This window comes from Ictidomys tridecemlineatus, chromosome 6 (genome assembly GCF_052094955.1).
Source record: "Ictidomys tridecemlineatus isolate mIctTri1 chromosome 6, mIctTri1.hap1, whole genome shotgun sequence".
NCBI classification, from domain to species: Eukaryota; Metazoa; Chordata; class Mammalia; order Rodentia; family Sciuridae; genus Ictidomys; species Ictidomys tridecemlineatus.
In genome coordinates this window covers 60889181-60905791 of record NC_135482.1, presented here as the reverse complement: position 1 = coordinate 60905791, position 16611 = coordinate 60889181, and the positions used below count along the sequence as shown (strand labels likewise).

The window sequence follows — 16611 nt, the reverse complement described above, 5'->3', positions numbered from 1 at the left end:
CCTGCTCCCTTCCTGCACCTCCCACTCCTGCTCTGAAACGGCGCTGAGCGGGTTATTTATCGGAGCCAGCGCTGCTCCAGAAGGTCAGGACGGCGGTGTAAATAACCTCTTCTCGCCATTTCCCCGTCCCTCCAGAGCCTGCTCCCCTCCCCCTCCTCCACCTTTATTCGCACAAATGAATGTGGCTGGGCTGGCGCAGAGCCTGGCCCTGCATCTTAATGGGGCGGTGAGCTCACAAGATGGATTTAGCCGGGGGTTTTATGGTTGCCGCGGCGACAGGAGAATGCTTTGGTTTTCTTTCCCCCTTCCTCTGCAGGATTTTAAGGAGGGGGCAGTGTGGGGAGTCCTCCTCTCCAATGCAATTTAAGGTCTCCTTCTCAGTCACCTCTACTGCTTATGAACTGGGCCTGCAATTCCAGGATTAAGCAAGAGAGATGGAAAGGATGAGGGGAGGAAGGTCCAAGAATGAGAAGAAGCCCTGCAGCACAGGACTTGCCTGCTTCCCTGTGGAAACCTAACAGTTAGGCTCAGCAAGTGGGGGGCACCTGGGTGCAGGATTGCTCTCAGCAGAAAGTTCATGTTCCATTATGTCACTCCTGCCTGTGGTCTTGCATTGAAAGCTGGAGTGCAGCAGGCAGAAGGGCTAGGGTCATTCTGTCTTTACCTGAGCTGTACATAAAGCAGTGACCAGACTTAGCATCCTTATCACCTGCCTTATCACCCAGCTTGGTCCTTGGGTAGGGGATGTGTCAGTGCTGGAGTTGGGGATTGGTGACCAGCGATGGTGTGGAGAGCTGAGTTCTATCCAGTCTCAAACTTGGAATTCTCTGAGCTTCAGTTTCTCTTGTCTTCTCTTTGCCAGTAGGAATGAAACTTTGGGTGCCAGGCCTACCCAGGATTTTGGTCAGCAATTTTCTTTCAGGACTCTGAGCAAACCATCCTCAGCACTGACTGGAGCAGAGATAGGGGAACATTGCATGATCTCCCTTGCTTTTTTTTTTTTTTTTTTTTTGGTCTGGTTGTGGGCCTCTGAATTTCTGTTTGTGAGCCTTTCCCTATTTCCCAGGGGACCCCAAGAGGCCCCTCCTCCCCTCTCCCCGCTTCTTCCCCTTTGGCTGGGAAAGTGACTACAGCCTGAACAGTGCCAGACACCTGCTTGCCAGATGTGGCAATTCCCCACTCCCCCCCCCCATGTCTATCCTTTCCCTACCCCACTGAGCTCAGGCTGAGGGAGCCCCCCCACAGAGTGATTTACTGCAGCTTCTCTTCCTCAAGTGCCCCCCTCAGGCTCCTCTCCCTCTCCTTGGTACCCATGTCCCCCTCATTTCCCACCATTTCCTGCAGCCACCTTCCTGGTACAGCCTCTTCCCACTCCCACTGCAGGGGGCTGGGCTGTGTAACCCCAGGCTCCTGGCTCTTGGGCTGGAGAATGAATGGGTGGAGCAGAGGTGGTTGGCCTCTGTTGCACCCTTGGGAGAGTACATCAGCAAGGCTGCTGAGGACAGCGGCAGCCAGAGCTGATGTCATTCTCACTAGGGGAGAAAGGGAGGTGGCAGAGGAGGAGGTTAGTGGGGAGGGAACCAGCACTTCAAGACTGTCTGCATAGGATAAAGAGGCCTTCTACAACTTCCTGGGCAGGCGAGAGCGTCCAGGACTGTGGCTGTATGGTGGACAGTGTGTTTTTGTTTGTCTGGCAGGGTCTCCAGACCTTGTCTCTGGATCTGTCTCACATGAGACAGTAGATGCTTCTCAGCTTCTTCCCCTCAGACTTCACAAAACCCTCTTAAGAGTCCTTGCCTTTCTCTCCTTACTGTTTGCCCTCTGTCCATCTCTTGTCTCCCTTAGTTGTGCGTCTCTCTAGTCACCTCCCGGCCTCCCCTTCCTCTACTTCCACACCATAGCAAAATCCAATGCTCTCAGACCTCCCATCACAGCAAGGACTCCTCAGAGCCTCTTTTCTCCTTCCCATCTCTCCTTGCAACCTGACTCCCAAAAGTCCTCCTACCCCAGCCAGAACAGGGTTCATGGGAGAACTGAGGTAGGGGAGATGGCTGGACTGAAGAGAGGCAGAGGCGAGATAGATGGAGAGTCTAAGGAACTGGAAGAGAGGAGAGGAGGGGTACAAGAAGACAGGAAGAACAACACAAGGAGGGAGGAAATGTAAGAGACAAAGAGTCAAAGGCTGAGAGCAAGAATAACCAACCAGGAGAAGGAGAGAAAGTGACACAAAGAAAGCAAGCAAGGCTGGGAACAGAGAAAAACTGAGAGACAGAGACAGGAAAATCACAGCAAGACAAGACTGCTGGGGAGGGGCCAGGCTAGGGGTAGGCTGGCTCTCCTGGGCTCCCTCCTGCTGACAGGCCATAAATCCTGTGTGCCTGCGCATGTGCACGAAGCACATGTATGTAGAGTAGGGGTCTGAGATGGGGATAGTGATGATTCCCACAACATTATTCTCCCATTTGTTTTAGCAGCCTCTTTCTTTGAGGCACCCCATACCAACACCCGCAGTACCCCAGGAATCCTGAAGCTCCATTCTGAAGGTACTTTCACATCTCAGGGATCCTGACTTTCTCACTTGGAATGCAGGCCTGCTGGAATGCCTACCAATCCACAGAATCAAGAGGCCCCAGCCCCTTACTGTCCACCCCCAGGCCTGCCCACCAGCTGCTCCTGTCTGTCTTCTCCTCCCACTCTCCTTGTATCTCCCCCTCCTCCCTACTGACCCCTCCTCCAGCCTCTGACCCCCAGCCCGCCTGGGGTCTGGGTCAGAGGAGAGACAAAGACAGGATTTATCACCAGTATAGAGAAGCATACAGAGGGCAATGGCTGACCTCCCTGTGATGGGAGGCTGGAAGGCTGGCTTCCAGTGGCTCTTGCTCACAGCCCCCAACTTTTGCTGTGCCAGTCTTGCTTGCGCCCTGGTCTCTGAAGGCTGAAAACAGAGGATGACTCTGAGGTGATTTTTGGCCTATGAAGGAGAGCCTGGAAGGAGAGAAGAGATAAGATCCCTGTTTTAGGATTATTATCTTATGGATAAGGAGGAGGACTTAGAAACCAGAGACAATCAGGCACCAACTGTTTCTAGGACTAGGAAGAAATTCAGGTATAATACTGCAACAGATGGGATACAGAGGGGCTGCCCCCTAACATAGAGTCTTCTCCAGAACAGGCCCAGACTGCCAACAGGGAGAGAAGTGACAGTCCTGAAGGGTGGGAGATACAGCCCCATCTGAAAAAGAATTAGAATTTGGCCACGGGTTACCAGCTTTAGCCCCTCTAAGACCTTTTTCCCTGAAATCCCCATCTCTTTCCTGAGAGGCATAAGGAGCAGCCAGGGACCCTGCTTTTACAGCAAATCCATGACTGGCCTGAAGTTACCTCCACTCAACAGATAGGGTGGGTGCTCAAGAGGGAACAGTATGATCCAGTAGTTTCTGAGAAACTACATCGTATATCTTCAGTGGAGGGCTCCCACAACTTCCCTAACTGCCCTTGGAGGCTGAGCGCCAATCCCTCTAGAATCTCAGTGACAGGGGCTTTCACAAGCCTGACATAAAACATCCTACATCCTGCCCCATCCTACTGTCCTGGTAAAAATAGGGTGAAAAGAAGAGAAACCGAGGCAACCAGGAAGTTCCAATCTATAGTCTCTCACCACAATCCCATCAACCTGTCCTACATGGGTTCTGTTGAGGACAAATTTCCTCACATTCCTCTGCAAGCTGAAACCATTCTCTTAAAAAAAAAAAAAAAAAATTAAACCCTGGATTGAACCCAGGGACATTTGACCACTAAGTCACATCCCCAGCCCTTTTTATTTTTTTATTTTGAGACAGGGTCTTGCTAAGTTGCTAAGGCTGACCTTGAACTTGGAATCTTCCTGCCTCAGCCTCCCAAGTCAAATTTAACTGAGAGTACAAGCATGCACCACCACACTCAGCTTATTTTTTATTATGATACAGAGTGTCCCTAAATTGCTGAGGCTGGCTTTGAACTTGAGATCCTCCTGCCTCAGCTTCCCCAGTGGCTGGAATTTCAGGTATGTGCCACCATGCCAGGCCATTCTCTCAATTTTTTATAAAAAGCCAAAAGTTGGATATTTTAGTGAGAAGAGATCATGGATTGGGATGAGAGATTGGGAGAAGATCTAGGGGGCTGCATAAAGAAAAAAAAAAAAAACAGGAAAAGGGAGAAAAGAGCCTCTTTTTTCCTTACTCCCCTTCCCCCAATTGAAGAGGCAGATTTACAGCCTTGGTTTGGGAGGGGGGTGAGCATAAGGAAGACAGATCTGCAGTTCTGCCCTCTGAGTGTCTGGGTACTTAGCTTTAACTCCCCCATTAGCATCAATCCCCATCTTGCTGCCCATCCGTCTTCTGACATCAGCTCCTTCCCCTCTCTGTAGCCCAAGCTTTCTGACCCTAAGTGGCTCTTAAAGGGCCAGTCTAGACCCTTCTCTCCCTCCCTCCTCCCACTCCAGGCAGCAGTCTCCTGTGTTCACATGTGCACTGTGACCATCCTTGCTAAGGCCAGAGTAGAGGGAGGGGATGGTGGGGGCAGGGCAACTCCTCCCCAGCTCTTTAGTCTCCTTAAACCTCCCTTATATCATGGGCCCATCCCTTTGTTCACTATATCCCCAGGCCCAGAATAAGCATTCTTACTGGATTAGGGGTCACAGATGCGGCTTTTGGAAAAGAACTCTCCAAGGCATGTGGGTCCAGATGCAGATCCTTCCTCCCTCCCTCATTTCCTGGAGGCCCAGGGCAAGGGGTGTCCAGAACTACTGGCTGTTTTTAATTCGCAGCCAGCAGTGGGGGTGGACAGGTTGGGGCCTGAAGCTCCTGGGAGCTTCAGAGCCCACATTCCTAACCTCCTTTCCCAGGGATCTAGGCTGTGGTCTCTGGGGGGTGGGAGGTTTCAAATCTTCCTCTCCCTGTGAGGGAAGTGACATGTTAGAGAAACCTGCCTTTGAATTTCCTGGCCCTTCTCCCCTATTCCTAGGCAACTGAGTTTAGGGGAACAGAGGGGAAACAGACTTCTCCCTATTTTCTGCAGAAATGCTGTAACTTCACTCCAGGGGCTCTATGAATGCCAGGATGCTTAAAAAGTTCTTTCCCTATCTGCCTTCAATCCTTTCTGCTGCAAAGCTCTGCAGACCTCTGAGGTGGGGGTGGGAGTGGGATAGGGGAGCTCTCCAGGATAATCAAGCCTCCTTCCTGATAGCGAAACCCAAAACCCATTCCCCAGGAGTGCTCCTTCTCTGGCTCAGGATGAGAAGGAATGGTGGGTGGGGGCATTGGGAAAGTAGCCAGGTTAAACACAGGAGCCCCCAGCTGCACCCCCCCACACCCATGGACCCCTATTTATCACCCTCCAAACCTCAATCTCAAAGAAGCATAAATATTCCTAATTCCTGAAGGCCAATCCTGAACTCATAAATTTAACTGGGGAGGTGAGCGAGGGGGAGGAGTGAGGCACATGGAATGGGGAGCCCACGGCAGCCTGGAGAAAACAGAACATCTCCTGGGGAGGCGCTTCACTTGTCCCCATGCAGAAGCCAATGGGAGCGTGGGAGCCTCTCTCTCAAAACTTCCTCTGGGCATCAGTCGTTTCTCACGCCTCCCCGCCCCCCCAAAAAAGTCGACCTTACTTCCGGCCTCCCCATGGCTTCTCTTTCCTATTACCTTTCAGTGATCCTTCCTCGCCTATCCCTGTCTCTCCCTCCTCTAAGCCTTTCCCCTGCAGCCATTGTCTGAAAAGGAAATCTGTCTCTCGTCCAACTGGGACAGTGAGGTCTGAAGTGCCCCTCGGTGCCCGCTGTCTGTCTTCGCTTCCGCCCACTTGTCCCTCAGACGCGCCCCCTCTCCGGTCAGGCCTTCCCCGCTCTCCCAGGGCCACCGCCCCTCAACCTTCCTCTGTCACCTTGGGGGCCCCCTCAGTTTCCTCTTCGCTCTAGACTTCAGTGTCCCCACCCTGCCCCTACCGGACCCCTCAGACCCGGCCCTCCGCTCCCGTTCCCACCGCCACCCTGCCCCACGTTCCCCTCCCAGCGGACGGACGGGCAAGGAGGGGGCTGGAGGAACAGGTAGAGGGAGCCCTGCTCCTCAGGAGCGGGGGAGGCGAGGAGAGCGAGCGAGTAGAGCGGGAGGAACTCGGCGGCGCGGGGAGGGGCCTCCTCACTCCCCAGCTGCGCCCCCCCCCGCCCGCGCAGCCACCGAACCATAAATCAGGGCCAATACGGTTTGGCCAATGGTAGAGAGACTCGTAAATCGGCCTGTCAAGCTCAGCCAATGAGAGACGGCGTTAAATCAAGTCCTGTCAGCGCTTGGCCAATGAAAGGCCCTGGGCTGACCATAAATCTGCCTGTAAGAGACAGCGAAAGAGAGAGAGTGTGCGCTAGAGCAAGAGCGGGAGGGAGGCGGGAGGCGGAGGCGGGGGCGCGGGCGCGGGCTCGGGCTCGGGCTCGGGCGCGGGCGGGGGCGGCGCGAGCAGGGAGCGGAGGCGAAAGCCGGGAAAGAGCGTGCGTGCAGCCTGCGGGAGGGACGGGCAGATGGAGCGAGACAAAGAGAAGCCGCGTCAGAGTCAGCGATAGAGCTGGGCTCGGGCGGGAGGCTGACAGAGATAAAGAGACAGAGACAGACACCCTCACAAACAGGAGCACGCAGGGCTCCCAGACGTATACACTTGCCCCGAGTCACGGGGGACCTAGTGCAGGGACACGCGCCACGCACATCCGCAGGGGAGACAGCACCTGAAGAAAGCCTTGCTTTTCTTCTGCTTCTTTCCCCTTATCCAGCCCTTACCGGGCCAGGGGTGGGTGTCTAGGGCTGCTAAGGGTGAGAAAGGAGAGGGTTGCCTTCTTGCTAATACCTGTCCTCTGTACGGTCTCGGACTCCAGAGCTTCTTTCACATTTTTACCCCTAAAAACGTCACCTGATTCATTTTTCCAGTGACTGCTAATTGGGAAGTCCTTCCTGCGGTCTAACCTTAGTCCCTATTGCTGCTCCCTTTTACTTTGAGGAAGCTTTTGAATTGCCTTCAAGGAATATGAAAAGTAAACCCTTTTACAACCCTTCAGAGAGTCATCAACTTTCAGAATCTTAGAAGGTCCGAGTAGGACAGACTTTTAGGCATATCTGGTCACTTGATCCTAGTTTTAGCAAGGCAGCTGTTCTGTAGTGGTTAGCCATGTGTGCTGGTAACATGACTGCCCTCAAATCATGGTCAGATCACTTACCAGCCCTTTGACCTTGCACAAAATTAACTTGTTTATGCTTCAGTCTTCTCATGTGTATAATAATAAATATTTCACAGGAATTTTGTGAGGATTACATAAAACAATTTATTTGCAGGATTTAGAACTGCAGTAGGTTCAAGGAAGAGTCCCCTCCCCTTTATGCAGATCATAAAACCTAAGGCCCAGAGTGGTCCAGAGATCTGTTCAAGTTCATGGAGCTGATTCCCAGCAAGCCTTGAGTGGAACCCTCTTCTGCACTCCCAAGCTGATGTTCTTCATTGGTCCTGCAGTTCACCTGCCTCAGTAGCATCAACCTGACTGTTGATGATCTCTGTGGAAGGAGGACACCAGGAAATGCAGGTTCCAAATTAGGAACAGGATTCCTGGGCCCTAGAGGTGTGTGGCATGTGAGGGTTTCCATCTGTCCACCTGGACTCTGGATCTTTGTGTCCTTGCCTGAATCTCTCCAGACTTCCCTTGTGCTCTCAACCCACGCGGGTTTGTGGTTAGGAAGGGGACAATTCTCAGCCTCCGCATTCGTGCCAGCCTGACCTCATATGCCACCCCCAGTGCCACCACAGTGCTCACCCTGCTCTCCCACGCTGCCCACCAGAGATAATGAATAGCTCATGAAAAATTAAAAGGTCTCAATTCTTTTTTCTTCCTGTATTTTTTTTTTTTTTTTTTTGGAGAAAGGGCGGGTGCAGATCCCTGGGTCTCTGACCTCTGGACTGGACTTGCAGTTCTGCTGGTATTTTTTTTTTTTTTTTTTTTTCTGTCTTTAAGCAGAAAGCCAGAAAGGAAAACACAGAGAACCAGCGTCACCTGGTGGCCGCAAGTGTTCTCACGCTGTGCGTGAGCATGCCCACAGCCACAGGATGTGTAGGTCCGGCTGGAGGAAAGGGCTGGTATGGTCTCCCCGCTATTCTGGCCCCAGAGCCCTCTTGGTTTCTGCTCTGTTTCAGAAGCCAGGATAATGGGGTAAATGGCCTGCCACAGGGTGAATTAGCTGCAAAGAGTGAGACCCTACTGGGGGGGGGGGGGCTGAAGCCTGTTTTTGCCTTAGCAAAGCTCAGTTCCATTTCCCAGAGCCAGGGCTCCTCATCAGTGACTCTTCCCTTTGCACAGGGCAGGGCGGGCAGCTGGGTTCACTGGAGTGGGTGTCCAAGCTGGATCACCAAACTTTTTTGAGCAGAATAAACCTGTTTGTGGAGATGGGGGATGCTGGCAGCAGTTGTTAGGGGCAGAGATCATTTCTGGGAAGTTAAGCAAAAAAAGGCAAGCTAACCCTTTCTTTTTAACCTTATTTTATTTATTTATTTGTATGTGGTGCTGAGGATGGAACCCACTGCCTCACAGGGGCTAGGCAAGCGCTCTACCACTGAGCCGAAGCCCTGCAAGCTCATTCTTCTAAACTACTTCCCGTGTTCTATGAGTGGGACACCCCTCAGATGAAGGCTCTGTCCCTAGCCAGGTGTTCTTTATCCTTATTCTGACATAGGTCCCCACATTCTCACTTATTAGGTTCCAGCTCCAACCCTGGCCTCTCTCTTTCTTGCTCAGAGAGTACAACCAAGCATTCAAAGCATGTCATCTAGCCGAGCATGGTGGCACACACCTGTTATCCCAGCAATATGGAAGACTGAGGCAGGAAGACCCCAAGTCTGGGGCTAGCTTCTGCAACCTAGCAAGACCCTGTCTCAAGATAAAAAGTAAAAAGGGTTCGGGGCTGGGTATACAGCTCAGTTGATAGAGTGCTTGCCTTGCATGCACAAGGCCCTGGGTTTGATCCCCAGCACCACAAACAAATCAAAACATGCAATTCACCTATTAATAATTAATGGTGCTCCTTGGGCAGCCTAGGGCTGAATCATTCATCAAGGGATGGAGAACCGTGGTTTGGGGACGGACTGTAAAAATGCCCACAGGTCTGACCGTCACTTGTTCTCATGTCAGCTGGCCACTTTGGCTCCAGAGACCATTTGGGATTCTGGTTGCTGGGGACCCATTTCTAATGGAACCGACGGAAACTCTGGGGCCCTCGTCTTAAGAGGGTGCCGTAGGCTTGGCGGAACTGTCGATTCATGGCTGCATAGAGCACTGGGTTGATGCAGCCATTGAGCCAAGTGAGGTTGGCCGCCAGCATGTGGACCACCCGGGGGGCCTGGACCCTGGCGTCCAGGATGTTGAGCAGCAAGAAGGGGATGTAGCTCAGGGCAAAGCAGAGGAACACGGCAAAACACATCCGGGTCACCTTCCCAAACTCTGACGGAGAGTCCTGAGCTCTTGGGGTTCCTTTAGTTGGCCCGGCCTTGGAAGAAGCTTCTGGAGGGTTTTTCTCTGCCAACTGCTTAGCTACCTTGCTGTTGTTCTGGTCCCCCACTTCTGATGAGCCCTCTTCCAGGGTCTGGGTAGTGGCAGCACTGACTGGCTCAGATGAGATCCCTTCACTGAGCCCTCTGGATGCCAGCCCACTGTCAAGCTCCTGGAAGCGACCAGGAATGACCTCACTGGTCCCCGCCACATGGGTGCTGCGGATGCTCAGCTTATACTGGGTGAGCGCTTGGGCTGCTCGCCTCACCTCGCGGTGGACGAGGCAATAGAAGATGCCCACGCTGCTGAGCCCCAGCACAAAGTAGATGCCCATGAGGATGGTGGTGTAAGGCCGGCCTCGGATGCGGTCAAAGCTGCAGGTACAGACCACAGGTACCAAGACGTAAACGGGCCAGAGGGGTGCAAAGCTGGCCACACCCACAACCCAGGTGCCCACCAGTGCTAGCGCTACCCCCTTGGTGCTGAAAACCTGGGGAAAGAACTTCGGGTGGGCAATCAGGAGGTAGCGTCCCAGTGCAATGAGACAGAGGGTGAGGATGGAGACAGAGTTGGAAACAAAAAGGAGGAGTCCAAATATCCTACAGAAGGTAGCGCCAGTGCGCCAGCGCAGGTGGAGGTAGGTGTCCACGGAGAAGGGCTGGAGGAGGGTGCAGTAGAGCAGGTCCGCCAGGGTGAGGTTGGCGATGAGCAGGTTGAAGCGGGTCCGGAGCTTGGGTTGGATGGCCAAGGCCAGCAGGGTGAGCACATTGCCCACAGTGCCAGTCACAGCCACCACCACCCCCCAGGTAACTGCAAAGTAATTATAGCCCAGCACAGACTGATGGTAGCAGGAGAAGTTGGCTTCAGAGGTGTTCCTCATCATGGAGGCTGAAGGGGAAGGGAGTGCAAGAGGAAACCCGAGTCAGAACCTGCCTTTGCACTAGATTGATCTCTCTCTCTCTCTCTCTCTCTCTCTCTCTCTCTCTCTCTCTCTCTCTCTCTTTGGTACCAGGGATTGAGCCCAAGGGCGCTTAACCACTGGACCACATCCCCAGCCCTTTTTTGCTGGTGAGGTGAGGTGGGTATAGGGTATTGAACTCAGGGGCATTCGGCCACTGAGCCACATCCCCAGCCCTATTTTGTATTTTGTTTAGAGACAGGGTCTCACTGAGTTGCTTAGTGCCTCGTGTTTGCTGAGGCTGGCTTTGAATTTGTGATCCTCCTGCCTCAGCCTCCCAAATCACTGGGATTATAGGCAGGTGCCAACATGCCAGGCTTTGACTTAGGTCTCTTGAGCAGCTCTGAGCCCTGGCCACTGGAGTGTGCTCCTGGAGCTCACTGTAATTCACCATCCTCCAAACCATTCTCATTCCTCTTCATCTCAAGGTCCCCAACTCTCCCTTAGGCTTAGTCCTTTCCCAATCCCAAATATTTTCCCCAAGTTCTTATCAAAGACATCTCTTTTCTAAATGTCTCAGGTCTTTGTCTGCCCCCACATAAATCCAGAAGCTCTCAGTAAACCCAGCACCCTCCACCTTCCTTATTCCTCCCCCATTCCCAAAGACTACTCAGGAGTCCCATCTTTGTACTTAAGAGGCTGCTGGAGTGTCCTCTGCTCCCCTCTGTTACACGTACTCACAGACCTCAGTTTTATCTATGAGTTACCATGTGAGAAATGAGAAGTCTAACAAAGTAAACATACACCCCCCAAAAAAAGTGCTCACCTGAGTCTCCCAGTCTTTGATTCTCTCTCCAAGGGAAGAAGTCCAACTCACCCCCAAAGCAGTGCAAAGTCAGGTTTCAAGTAGGAGGTAGCTTGTTCTCCTGTCTCCTATTATACCAGACTAAGAAAATAAGAAACTCCCCAGTTACCCAACCTCAGCCACTTCCTTCCCCACCTCCGGTTGGTCCTACTCATTTTGCTTTAGCTAGTGAAATTTGGGCTGCTCTGTTGAAATTCCCCATTTTTTACTCCAGAGTTGTTTCACTCTTTCCTTTCTCCTTCCTTAGACGTGCACTCTGCTTACTTCCTCTCTTTGTCTGGTAGGACACTTAGAAGATCCTTGCAGAGAACGGTTGGACCTGGAGGCAGCATCGTCATCTGGGCCACTCCAAAAATGAGGCCAGTTTTCAGGAGCAACTCTGGGCTCCCCAGAAGCCTGGGGCTTGTTTAGGGGTAGCACTGCTTGTCTTCTGTCCAGGATTTGGAGGTGGTTCAGGTCAGAGGGTCCCATGTGATACCCTAGCACATGTGAGAGATGGAGTTGGGTAAAAAAGATGGAAAATGGGGCATCTGGGATTATGGCTTCATTTCCCATAGGCACCCAAGCTCCTGTTTAATCATTCATTCATTCATCTGTCCACTCCACAAATCTCTATTGAGTATCTACTGTGCACCAGACTTTGAGCAAGATACTGGGGACATTAGAAGGAATGATCCAAGGCCTCATGCGTATTCTAGCTGTGGACAAAGATATGTAAATGTATAAAGGCTCATTTAGTTCCTTAAATCAGAGGTTAGTGAATTGTGGCCTATGGACCAAATCTGATGTGCCATCTGTTTTTGGTTGATTTCTAGATAGCTGGCCTCAAACTCCTGGGCTCAACTGATCCTCGTGCCTCAGCCTCCTACAAGTATGTACCATTTTCTGGCTGTTTTGTTTTGGTACCCAGGATTGAACCCGGGGGTGCCTAACCACTGAGTCACATCCCCAGTGCTTTTTATTTATTTTTTTATTTTTTGTCTTGAGATAGGGTCTCCATAAATGCTTGGGGCCTCGTTAATTTGCTGAAGCTAGTCTTCCAACCTCATGAACCGCTGCACGCACCACCATGCACAGCGATGTTTGTTTGTTGCAGTACTGAGGATTGAATGCAAGAGCATCTGAGCTACATCTCCAGCATGTTTTATTTATTTATTTTAAAATTTTGAGCCAGGGTCTCAGTAAGTTGCCCAGACTGACCTCAAACTCTCCTTTCTCCTGCTTCAGTCTCCCGTGTCGTTGGGATTACAGGAGTGTGGTACCACTACTGGCCTGAGTTGTTCTGAATGATGAACAGTGTTCTTGGATGATAGATAGGACAGTCCAAACAAAAGGAACAGCATGCATAGAACAGTGTCAGGCAGAAGCCACCAGGAGTGTGAGGGTGGGACAACAGGGAAGAGCCTAGAGAGGTGAGCAAGGGAGGGGTCAAGAAGGTCCTGCTTATCATGCTAAGGAGTTGGAGTTTTGGAAGTCTTTAGAGAGATTTGCCCTCACATAGCTGTACAAAGTGAAGGCATGCAGGCCAGGAGTGAGAGAGAGAGATCAGTAAAGAGGCACCAGCTCAGATAGAGGTAGAAAGCACTTGTGTTAGGACCAGGCCACCAGTGTCATTGCCCCACACTTAGAAGGGTCTGGAGCTGCTGGGTGCAGTGGTGAATTTATAATCCCAGTGGCTCTGGAGGCTGAGGCAGGAGGATTGTAAGTTCAAAGCCAGTATCAGCAAAAGTGAGGCACTAAGCAACTCAGCAAGACCCTGTCTCTAAATAAAATACAAAATAGGACTAGAGATATGGCTCAGTGGTTAAGTGCCCCCAGGTTCAATCCCCAGTATTAAAAAAAAAAAAAAAAAAAGAAGAGTCTGGTGCTCGGTTTAATGTTCTTCAGTCACTGTCTCAAAATTATTGATACTTTGTGAGGAAGGGACCTTGCTTTTTTTTTTGCACTAAGCCCCACAAATGATGCAGCCAGTTCTGGTTAGGACAGTGGTGTGGAAATGGAGAACAACATCGGGCTTCAGAGGTCACTAAGAAGTCAAATAGGATTTATTTAGCCAGAAGTGGCAGTACACTCCTGTAATCCCAGTGACATGGGAGGATGAGGCAGGAGGAGGAAAGTTTGAGGTCAGCCTGGTCAATTTAGCAAGACTCTGTCTCAAAATAAAAATAGAAAGGGCTGGGGATGTAGCTCAGTAGTAGAGCACCACTGGGTTTAATCCCGGGTATGGTAAAAAATGAATAAATAAAAATAAGTTAAATAGCTAGGCATGGTGGCACATGTCTATAAATCCCAGCAGCTCAGGAGGCTGAGGCAGGAGGATCACAAGTTCAAAGCCAGCCTCAGCAATTTAGCAAGGCCCTAAGCAACTTAGTGAGACCCTGTTTCAAAATAAAAAATAAAAGGGCTGGTAATGAGGCTCAGTGGTTAAGTACCCTGGGTCCAAACCCCTGGTGCCCATAAAAATAAAAATATTAAAAATATAAATAAGGGCTAGGAATATAGCTCAGTTGGTAGAGGGCTTGCCTTGCATGCAAAAGGCCCTGGATTCCATCCCCAGCACCACCACCAAAAAAAAAAAAAAAAAAATTTATATATATATAAAACTTATTTAGGGTGAGCCACTGGATGAAGAGGTTAGGAAGATGGAAGAACTCGGATGAATCTCTGGTCTCTACATGGATGCTGCTACTCTGAATCAGCGTGCATGCACACACACACAACTCAGTGGTAGAGAACATGCTTAGCATGCTATGTGTGAGGCCCCAGTTTCCAATCCCAGCATCCCCCCACCAAAAAAAAGGATAGAGGATATGGGATGAGGAACAGGCTTAATGAAAGAAGTAAATAATGAATTCAGTTTTGTTTTTTACTCTCACTACCCAATCTGGACTAACCCACCTAACTTTCCACTCATCATTTCTGGCTGACTCAAAGATCTAGACACTGCTTTTTTTCAAATCTCGATTTTTTTTTTCTGCCATCTATAATCAGATTTATTCTTGTATTTTATTTTTCTTTCTTTCTTTATTTCGGTACTGGGAATTTAACACAGGGGCCCTTTACCACTAAGCCACATCCCCAGCCCTTTTTATATTTTATCAGAGACAGGATCTCACTGAGTTGCTTAAGGCCTCACTAAACTGCTGAGAATGGCTTTAAACTTGTGATCTCCTGCCTCAGCCTCCTGAGTCGATGGGATTATAGGCATGCACTATTATGCCCAGCTATTTTTTTTTAAATATTTATGATTTAGTTTTCGGCAGACACAACATCTTTGTTTGTATGTGGTACTGAGGATCGAACCCAGGCCGCATGTATGCCAGGCGAGCGCGCTACCACTTGAGCCACATCCCCAGCCCTGCCCATCTATTTTTTTAAATTTTTTATTTGCAGATTGACACAATACCTTTATTTTATTTATTTTTTTATGTGGTGCCAGGGATTGAACCCAGTGCCTCAAACATGCTAGGCAAGTGCTCTACCACTGAGACACAACCCCAGCCCCATGCCCAGCTAACTTTAATAAAGATATTGGCTCCCCTATCTTTAATCAAACCCTGCCTGGATCCCACATGGGAACTTCTACCCAGTGGCTAAGGCTTTACATCCCTTCACTGACCAATAGACTTCCAAACAAGTGGCCATCACAGGACCAACAAGATCACTATTGTGGCCTTTGGATGGATAAACCGAAGGGCTTGCCTAGCATGTGTGAGGCACTGGGTTCCATCTTCAGCACTACATGAAAATAAATAATATGAAGGTATTGTGTCCCTCTACAACTAAGAAAAAATATTTTTAAAAAATCAGAAAAATTAAAAAATAATAATAAACTGAAAAATAATCCCAGTTTGCAGTATACAGTGGCACAAACCTGTAATCCTAGATACACAGGAGGATCATAAGTTTGAAGCCAGCCTGGGCAATTTAGCAAGGCTCCAAGCAATGTAGCAAGACCGTATCTCAAAGGGCTGGGGATGTGGCTCAGTGATAGAGCCCCGACCTGGGTTCAGTCTCCAGTGTAGAAAGAAAAAAAAAAAAAGAAAGGAAGGAAGAAAGACACCATAGTACAAGTTTACAGAAAAATTAACACTGGTAAAAAAGTCAGAAGGAAGAAAGCTAAAATATATCAAGAAACCAGAAACTGGACCAGGGCTGTGGCTCAGTGGTAGTACACACTTGCCTAGCATGTGTGAGGCACTGGGTTTGGTTCTCAGCACTGCATATAAATATATAAAATAAATTATTAAGTAAAAGAAAGTCCTCTGAAAATAAATTAAAAAGAAAGAAAGAAAGAAACCAGAAACTACTCAGATGATACCTTCTTCCTCTTAACCTCCTAATAACAAATGGCAGTTACAGCAAAGCAACACCAAGAGCCGTGTTTCATGCTCAGGTGACAACACTGTACTTATTCCTTGTGGTTTCTGGTGCTCTACCTGTTCAGAGAAACGTCTCTAGCAATGAACTATGGAAATGAAAGTATAGTCTTGGGCTGGGGATGTGGCTCAAGCAGTAGCGCACTTGCCTGGCATGCATGCGACCCAGGTTCGATCCTCAGCACCACATACAAACAAAGATGTGTCTGCCAAAAACTAAAAAATAAATATCAAAATTCTCTCTCTCTCTCTCTCTCTCTCTCTCTCTCTCTCTCCTCTCTCTTAAAAAAAAATATATAGTCTTAATGATTAATTCAGTTTTAAACCAGCAGGTTTGAGGTGCCTATAGGGGTGCCAGTATCCCAGTTTCTCCAACCCGTTTCTTCTAGATCCTCTCTGGGACTTTCATCCTTCTGGATTTCTACTCTCTGTCTTTTTTTTTTTGAACAAGATTAAGTTGAAAAACAACCCTCCCCCGACCAAAACAGAAACAAAAACAAAAAAAAACTTCTTGTCAGTTTCTATTTCTGTTTTTTTTTTTAATATTTTTTAAGAGAGAGTGAGAGAGGAGAGAGAGAATTCTTAATATTTATTTTTTTTAGTTCTCGGCGGACACAACATCTTTGTTGGTATGTGGTGCTGAGGATCGAACCTGGGCCGAACACATGCCAGGCTAGCGCGCTACCGCTTGAGCCACATCCCCAGCCCCTCAGCTTCCATTTCTGAACCCACAGTGAACTCCCACCCCCAATTTCACAAACCCAGGGCCCCTATTCCCCTCTTCTTCCTCTTTAACAGTCATCATCCCACCTTCCCTCCTCCTGTCTTTGCAAGACTAGGAAGTGGGTAGAGGAGGGGAAGTGAGAAGAGATGACCAAAGTCAGGAGGGCCCCTCCAAGATGCTGGGTTTTGTTCTGCG

At 49.7% G+C, this 16611-nt stretch overlaps 1 protein-coding gene and 1 pseudogene across 1 annotated transcript; both read right to left on the bottom strand.

Annotated features, from left to right (window-relative positions):
* Positions 1 to 7998: 7998 nt before the first annotated feature.
* On the bottom strand, positions 7999 to 13154 carry Gpr84 (G protein-coupled receptor 84). The gene is made up of 2 exons (XM_005325081.4): positions 11275 to 13154; positions 7999 to 10438 (listed from the first exon to the last, which is right to left on the bottom strand). Exon 2 carries the CDS (start codon positions 10431 to 10433, stop codon positions 9249 to 9251), a length of 1185 nt encoding a protein of 394 aa, XP_005325138.2. The 5' UTR covers positions 10434 to 10438; positions 11275 to 13154; the 3' UTR covers positions 7999 to 9248.
* Positions 13155 to 15618: 2464 nt separating this feature from the next.
* Positions 15619 to 15805, bottom strand: LOC120888817 (small nucleolar RNA U3; annotated as a pseudogene).
* Positions 15806 to 16611: the final 806 nt, after the last annotated feature.

What these genes read in the sequence shown, in the direction of transcription:
- Gpr84 (XM_005325081.4), bottom strand. Translation starts at nt 10,433, where the DNA reads ATGATGAGGAACACCTCTGAAGCCAACTTCTCCTGCTACCATCAGTCT.